The 8,113-nt window shown below is 43.4% G+C and overlaps 2 protein-coding genes across 2 annotated transcripts; both read right to left on the reverse strand.

Annotated features, from left to right (window-relative positions):
- Positions 1 to 1,519: 1,519 nt before the first annotated feature.
- crygmx (crystallin, gamma MX) lies at positions 1,520 to 3,929 on the reverse strand. Its single transcript, XM_015962632.3, has 3 exons — positions 3,658 to 3,929; positions 2,146 to 2,388; positions 1,520 to 2,062 (listed from the first exon to the last, which is right to left on the reverse strand). The coding sequence occupies exons 1-3, from the start codon at positions 3,664 to 3,666 to the stop codon at positions 1,787 to 1,789; spliced, it is 528 nt and encodes a 175-aa protein (XP_015818118.1). The 5' UTR covers positions 3,667 to 3,929; the 3' UTR covers positions 1,520 to 1,786.
- Positions 3,930 to 4,057: 128 nt separating this feature from the next.
- crygmxl2 (crystallin, gamma MX, like 2) lies at positions 4,058 to 5,773 on the reverse strand. Its single transcript, XM_015962631.3, has 3 exons — positions 5,666 to 5,773; positions 4,847 to 5,089; positions 4,058 to 4,378 (listed from the first exon to the last, which is right to left on the reverse strand). Exons 1-3 carry the CDS (start codon positions 5,672 to 5,674, stop codon positions 4,103 to 4,105), a joined length of 528 nt encoding a protein of 175 aa, XP_015818117.1. The 5' UTR covers positions 5,675 to 5,773; the 3' UTR covers positions 4,058 to 4,102.
- Between the last annotated feature and the right edge of the window lie 2,340 nt (positions 5,774 to 8,113).

The following is an 8,113-nucleotide window of genomic DNA, read 5'->3' on the forward strand; positions in this document are numbered from 1 at the left end:
GGTCATCATCACTAGACAACACACCCCTATCCTTTCCGAGCCTTAATAGTTGACAATATTGGGAAACCCATGCTTTCGTTCTTTTTTAAACACAGAAACAGTTTTGTTTACCTGTTTGTAGCTACGGTTTCGCCGACAGCTGCCGGCTTCTTCAGGCTGACGCTGATGGATATATAATAAAATATTGGGAAACGTTAATAAAGGTATCCTTTGTTTACTAATGCTTAATAAGGCACAAGTAATGTGAACAAATGGGCCCTTTTTGTAACGTGTTACTCAAAACATTTTTATTGTCTTGCTAATTTCTAATGGAATTACTGTATTAAACACATTTTACAAGTGCAATTTATCTTATAATTTATATGCTCTTTATATTACACTTTTCTTTATAAATATTTCTTCAGGGAAAATGTTGAAAATCAACTAAAAGAAACCCCAAACAAGGATGAGTTGAGCAAATTCTTACATTTAGCATTTTCACATTACAATAGGAGATGCAAGATAGAAAAAACAAAGCTTCATGCTAACATTTCTAGTTCAAATTTTTAGTGCATTTATTTGCTGTAAAGTTTTGGACGTGAGACTTTAAGCAGACATGTTTCCTTTGACTTCTTTCCACATCTGAAATGCATTCATGTATTTAAAATCAGAAACCACTACCTCTTTTACCCCAAAGTAACTCCCAGTTACATCCCATGCCTTCCTCTCATCTCTTACCGCAGGGGGCCACAGAACCCGGTGGATCCGTTCTCCCACCGCTCCCCGTTGATGTTGCCATCCACTGGGCGTTGTTGTCCACAAACATAAGAAAGATGATGGCAAAATCGCTGGACTTGTACAGCAAAGCTGACAATCTTTTAATTGAACATTACTTAAAGCCAAAACTCATATTACTTGTTCTGCTTGATCTTAAGTCTCTCAAATGACCTCTCTGCTGGGCTTCAAATTTTTTAAAATCAATAATTAATGGTTGAAGGTTTCTTATTTATGCACATCATCTGCAATTACGCAGTGTCTAATTAACGATTTCAATAATTGATATTTATTTCTGAAAGGGCTCCACATCTTGGTCTGATGAAAAATGGATGAGCAGGGACATGGACTGGGTTTTGTGTTTTTTTTTTTTTGTTATGAGAGAGCTTGGAGCTCGGGGCTAATACCAGGCCACTTTGACTCCGGCTCTTTGAGTTGGCGCTGGTCTTGTGATGTGGATCTAATGTGGGCATCTTTCATGGACCCAAAGCGCTCACTCTGTACCATGTGATCTCATAAAGACTCCGACATGCCCGTCCTCAGATACTCTTCCTTTTTTGACTTTAATAGCAAACTTCAAAGAATAAGCTTCTGTTTCCTTGATATTTTTTCTTTGTGGATGTAGAATGACAATAACATGCAAGGCTCAATGGTTATTCTATGTCACGCTGGATGAAACTGAAGTTCAATCCTGATATTAAAGAGAAGAGGGATTTCTTGATTGTGACAGCTAGTGGACAGAAAATGAACAAAAACTCCCTTCAAATGAATTTCATCAAGTTTTATTTATTAGGATTCCAATTGGGACCTGCAACAGAAAGCAATAGTATGGAAAGCAAATGATCTTTCTTTTTGGGTGTGAGCGTGTTTGAGCACAGAGTTGATGCGAAACAGCAAAGCCACAACCCAGCATCTACATTTCCACTATACCTGCAGGTTTGGACACCACACCTGTGTTTGGAGCTTGTACTGGGGGAAACAAAATCAGGGGGAGGGGCTTTAAATACTAGGGTTAAAAAACTTTTACTATGAATCAGTTGTTCTGTGTGACACGTCTCAGAGATCCAACAGTGGGGCTGGTGCTTCCCCACTCGCTATGCCTTCTGTATTCTCCGGGTTGCAAGAAGTACTGGCGCCCCCTGTAGTTGGAGTGTTCGTGCAGCATCCAGTAGCCCTCCATGACGTTGGCAGAGGAGATGTCACGGGTGTGGAAACGCTCGTGCAGATCCGGGCAGTCTTCATTTAGCTCCATATTCTGGCCTGCAAAGTCGGATCGCTCAAAGATCTTCATCCTGTAGTTTCCAGCGTACTACGATAAAACAAGTGAATGCTTTTCATTTTGTGATAGATTAACGATTTATTGCTAGAATATGGATAGATATTGAAACTCACGGGTGGCACCATACGGCAGGAGCGGATGCAGTCATTGAAGCCAGCCCAGTGCTGGTAATCTGGATACTCTCCCTTGTGCAGCATGTACTGGTAGCCAACATAGTTGGGCTTCTCGTAGGCCACCCAGCAACCGCTCTCAACTCTTATGGAGTTGCAGCGACTGAAGAAGTTTTGCGTCTCGGGGCAGTCACTGCTGCACTCATAGTGCCGACCCTGGAAGTTCCTGTCTTCATAGAAGATAATCTGCACATGATAGATGGTTGAACACGACAGGATCACCACTGAGCCTCAGACAAACTCGTACTCAGACCAATTAAGTATTTTCATTTCAAAAGTGGCAGAGGGGGAGTTGAAAATCCAAACTTACAGAAATATTTAGAATGTCTGGTTACTAGGCTTCATTAAAAATAAAAATAGCATCACACTCTAACTAATTTCAGTAAAGATAAGCAGAAATGAAAAATGAAGGGGAAATGCCCCCCTCCCCCGCCCCCGCCCCTTCCCCAAAGAGTATGTCCATTACTCAAACTAAGAAACCATATTTTTGCTAACTTTGAATAAACCACTCTAAATCACATTTGTAAACGAGATCTATGTTGTTGTTTTTTTAAAAGAAGAGCAAGTGTTTTAAAAATACAAAGTAATAAATCAGAAATATAGTGGAAGGATGCTGCTTGGAGTATGTTTTACTATTTCCTAGAGAAAATATTTAACTCATCCTTTATTCGTCCCAAAGGCCTGAGTTGCGTCATTGCACCAGCCTTTTGGGACAAAATAAATTGAAGTTATCTTTAAACAGACATATAAGTACAACAATTACCTTCGAAAAATTAGGCAATTGCACAAATTCTATAGAACTGGGCAGATGTTACGTTGTAAATTAATTCCAAACTATGAAATAAAAATGTTTACTTTATTAGAAACTCTGTTCAAGCATTAATTCAGACTCACCTTTTAATCACATCTAGAATTATTTTCTGTCGAATCATTAAACTCATCAGTTTCTATTTCTGAGAAATACATTGTTAAAAATGAAGTCAAAGTTAAAGGTCCCACTAGTTGGCACACTGGTGTGTGACATTAGTTCTCCACATTTGACCCGTCCCCTGGGTGGGTGGTGAGCTGCAGACACGGCTGCGCTCGGGAACCATTTAGTGGTTTAAGTTGCTGAAGATAACTAAGTTATCTAAACTGTCACATAAAGGGTCACCATTTAGCAAGAAAAAGGTCAGTGCCCCTTCTATCTAACTCATGAAAAGTTTGAGGTTTTTACTACTTCGTTTTGAACCAGGTTCAATACATGTCTATAAATCTGTTTATTTTACTTAATCTTAATTTTTCTATATTATATCTTTAATTTAAATATTCTGTACTTGATTTACATCCAACAAGCACAGATCAACACCTTTTTTTCTGCCACCAGAAGCTTATTTATAACATAAAGCACTTTACCAAACATGAAATATTGGTATTTCAGCAGTTACAGAAGGAAAAGTCACGACCCACGCTTACCTTGCTCATTGTGCCTGTGTAAAGTTCAGACCAGACCAGATGCAGGCCTGTGTCGGGCCTCTTTATAGATCCTGCTGGGATCAGGGCTTTGTGCACGTGAAACAAAGCTTTGCCGTGTCAGCACAGCGCGCTCTATAGAGGGCAGAGAACTACAGGACCGGTGAGCTGCAGTAGCTGCTTTGTCTCTGTCAAAGTTCATGCTGTCTGTGGAAAAAACACCACGCAACTGCATTTTCTCTGAGGCCTTCAATAGGAGTTGCAGCATCTGCCTTTACTGGCATGAATACCAGAAACTTGCAGCCAGGCTGGGAAGGCAGGCGGATGAAAATGCAGCACGTACCTCGCGCTCACTCCTGCATAATTCACGGTTTTCCTTAAAGAATCACACACCAGGCAGAGATATTTTACAATGGCATATTTAATGTTCATTTGAGGCGTGATGAGTTTACATGGGAGTCCTCATCCTCCTGAAGGAACCCACCATGGGGTTGTGGCAGCCCCAGTCTCCACAGGCCCGGTACTCACCAGGGCGCAGGAAATACTGGCGCCCCCTGTAGTTGGGGTGCTCGTAGAAAATCCAGAAGCCCTCCATGATGTTGCAGGAGTAAATGTCACGGAAACGGAAGCGTTCGTACACATTGGGGCAGTCATCCATGAACTCCATCATGTGTCCCATCATCTCAGGCCTGTTGTAGATCCTCATCCTGTAGGATCCTCTGTACTGCAGGTGAAAGAAATCAGAACATGATTATCATGCTGGCTCAGTCGATGCGAACCCTAGAGGGAGCGTTCTGCGCTGAGACCAATTTTGAATTCAAGCAAGAACTTGCGCTACTTGATATCTTTTAGTAACTACAAATGAGAATGAGCAAGAACTCTTTTGGAGGATGACAGGTTTTTTTTTCACCTTAAACTGCCAAAAACACTCAGAGTGACAAACAGAATTAGAGCGAAGGGACCAAATCTTAGGGGGGGGGGGGGGGGGGACGTCATGACCGATTTAAAAGATGACTGAGTCTCCTTTTGGGCCTTGAAGCAGAGACTTTTATGCTGTGACCTGTGTGAGCGTCTGCTATCAAAAACCCAGTGATTGACATATATTTCTAAAGCGGCTTTTGATGTGCAAGGTGAGTAGGGGTTGGTGGTGGGGGAGGACCACTGATCCCATCCATCACTTTGATTGACTTACGGGAGGGAACATTTGGCAGGAGCGGATACAGCTGTTGAAGCCCATCCAGCTGTGGTAGTTGTGGTACTCGCCGGGGCCCAGAATGTACTGGTAACCCATGTAGTTGGGCTTCTCGTAGGTCACCCAGTGGCCGCCGCTGACTCGGATAGAGTTGCAGCAGTTGAAGTGCCTGAAGGTGTCCACGCAGTCACTGCTGCACTCCCAGTGACGGCCCTGGAAGTTGGAGCCCTCGTAGAAGACAATCTTTAAGAGAAACAACAAAGAGAAGAGTTGAAGTACCTGAAAAAGACTGATTCTTAATTTAAAGAACATGTTTTATGCATGTCTAAACGTATCCATTCATTTTTAGCTGCTTATCAGGGGTCGGGTCACGGGGCAGTAGCCTAGGCAGGGAAACCCAGACCTTGCTCTCCCCAGCCACTTGGGCCAGCTCCTCCGGATGAATCCTGAGGTGTTCCCTGGCCAGCCGAGAGACATAGTCCCTCCAGCGTGTCCTGGGTTTTCCTTTAGGTCTTCTCCCAGTTGGACGTGCCCAAAAACCTTCACAAGGGAGGCGCCAAGGAGGCATTCTAACTAGAACCTAGGTGCCTGAACCACCTCAACTGGCTCCTCTCGATGTGGAGGAGCAGAATCTACTCCGAGCCTCTCCTGGATGACCGAGCTTCTCCCCCTTTCTTTAAGGGAGAGCCCAGCCTCCCTGCGGAGAAAACATAACATTGTATTTCTAAATCTAAGCATAAGTTAAAAATACACCATGGTTTCTCTTTTCATTTTTGTTTCATGCTAATCGTTCCTCCGTGTCCTTGTGGAAGCTTGTACCTTTCCCATGGTTACAGGCCTGTGGATGTTAGCGCATTGTAGCCGCAGACTCCCCCACAGGTCCTTTTATACTCTCCTGCTGACCATGAGGCCTCTCACACGTCAGGAACTACTACTCTTTACCTTTTCAGACCACGGTTTCCTTTGTCTGACCGCTCATGGCGAACTTATCTCCTGTCTGCTAGAGTTTACCTATAGAATTGCACCCTCCCTTTTGAAAAAATGCTTTTCTGTGTTTGCATGGCCCTTGTTCTGCCATGACCTTGTGATGCTGCCTTTTGAAATGTCACACAAAGGCCCTTTTGCGTGTGTGGGCCCCCCGGGAACAAAGCACTTGAAGTTTACAGTGGCTTTGGTTATTTTGGTCAAGTTGCGATTTTCCCTTTCAGCTCTCCTTTAGAAGCAAACGATCCTCAGAGTGATGTCAGGGAAACTATTTTCATCGATTAAAAGCTCTCGTTAAAGGAATTGCAGATGAAATGAAGTTGTGCAGTCTGTTCTATGTGTTCCCTGCTCTGTGATGCCAAACTGGATGGGCCTGCTTAGGGGAGGTTCACTGTTTATGCAAACCTAAAGATGTTTGGACTTGGGGTATTTGTAAGCATAGCCCTCAACTGATGGGAGGGAACATGCCAGAAAGAACTGGCCCCATGTATTGTACTCCCAAAGCCCAGCTGGTGCCAGAAAGGTCAGACCTATCCTTTAGCCTTTCATCAACAATTGCCCCCCCCTCTACACTTCAGCGTGCTATTCACAGCTTTACTCTTAAAAAAAAAAAAAGCTCATGTTTACAAAAAACTACAATAGCCATTGTGTCCCGGGGCAAAAACACTGCCAGCATGGTTGAATATCCAACACCATATGATTTTGTGCCAATGCTCAGAAACGTTGTTGATAAGCTTTTGCTGCTTTGATCGTCGATCGACTTGAAGCTCCCATAGGCTTCAGAGGGTTTCATGTTTGAAGTGCTGCTCTTTTACTATGACATAAGTAGTTCGTTGATATGCTTTCATCACGCCATGCTGCGTAATTGTTGTGGATTATGAAACGGGATGTTGTTTTGTTTTGTGAGTTTCTGGAGCAAATGTTTACTTTGGGGAGGACATGTTATATCAGAATGTGTAAGGAACAGATGTTTACATTTTTCATTTGCTTCTAAGTTAAAGACCATTTTGGAAATCACTTTTATTAAATGTGACTTTGCAGAAGAATGACATTTTCTTTAGTGAAGTACAGTAGCAAGGTTTTTTGTTTCTTACAACTCAATGCTGTTCAGTCCAAACCTCTGGCAGTCATCTGTAACACACCATGTCACCATCATCCCATCATCACCATTGTTATCACTCCCATCATGGTGGAACATCCAGAAGTTCTCATTACTCAGATCTTCGTCATCCTCCCTCTGTGTTTCTGCAGAGAGGACCTCTGTCTCTCAAGATCTCAAAATGATCATCTTTAGTTGCGCTCCAACTCTCCTCCCCACCCTGAAGGGAAACTGACATCACAGAGGCCCTCGCCTGCTTTCCCAGTCACCCCCAGGAGGAGGAGAAACCTACCCGCTGTAGAGCATTCCACTCTTCATCTCAGAACGATGGAATAAAAGGAAAAAGAGAGGGGGAAAGAGCAAGAAGCTGGATTTTCAGCTCCACCGTGTCCGAGGATCTCGCTGAGGGAGAAGACGACACCATCTGCCTGCTGAACGACTGTCAGATGGGAGACCTCTGTGAATGATGTGTGCCCCACAGAGAGAGAAGAAACTTCGGCAGAAACACACCACAGCAGTAGTTAACTTGCAACCTTTCTCGACTTGCCAAAGGCAAAAAAAAAAAAAAAAAAAAAAAAAGAAAAAGAAAAAAGAAATTAATTCCCATTTGGGTGGCTGATTAAAATGTGAACAACTCATTCAATAAAACACATTTCAGGTCAGAGGAGACTTCTTTCAATATAACAAAAACTACATATCTCCATTTCTGCAATATACAATAGGTCTTACCCCAAAAATGTTGCATGGGGAGATAGGAGAGCGGCAGCGCTTGCAGAGCCTCTGCAGAGCGGTCATTACAGAAACACTATGTAGTTGAGGTGTAAACAAGGGGTCTGTGTGAGCTTCGCTCCTGAGAACTGGCTAATCTGGTGCTGAAAATGTGGTATGATGGGGAAAAAAGCACTTGCCAAAAAGCCTCCCACGCCGGGAGGAGAATGAGGACCTCTGTTTTGCTGAGAGATCATCCTCCCAATTCTTTCTGTCAGAAAATCTCCAGGCGCCCTCCTTCTCTTGTCACTGCCAGCGCGCAGGACTCTATCGGGACTGCCAGACGCAGGAGCCACTGTGAGCTCGTGCCAGGGCCCGGATTTACCGCAATGTTTCTGATGTGCTCCATCTTTTTTTGGAGGGGGGATAATTAAAAGAGGAAATGGTGTTGGAAGAACAGAGTGGGAAAGTGGGAG

This window comes from Nothobranchius furzeri, chromosome 16 (genome assembly GCF_043380555.1).
Source record: "Nothobranchius furzeri strain GRZ-AD chromosome 16, NfurGRZ-RIMD1, whole genome shotgun sequence".
Lineage (NCBI taxonomy): Eukaryota > Metazoa > Chordata > Actinopteri > Cyprinodontiformes > Nothobranchiidae > Nothobranchius > Nothobranchius furzeri.

Excerpts from the sequence above, each read along its gene's own strand:
- crygmx (XM_015962632.3), bottom strand. Across the intron at positions 2,063-2,145 it reads CCTGCCGTATGGTGCCACCC|TACGCTGGAAACTACAGGAT; the intron begins GTGAGTTTCAAT and ends GTTTTATCGTAG.
- crygmxl2 (XM_015962631.3), bottom strand. Across the intron at positions 4,379-4,846 it reads CCTGCCAAATGTTCCCTCCC|TACAGAGGATCCTACAGGAT; the intron begins GTAAGTCAATCA and ends TTTCACCTGCAG.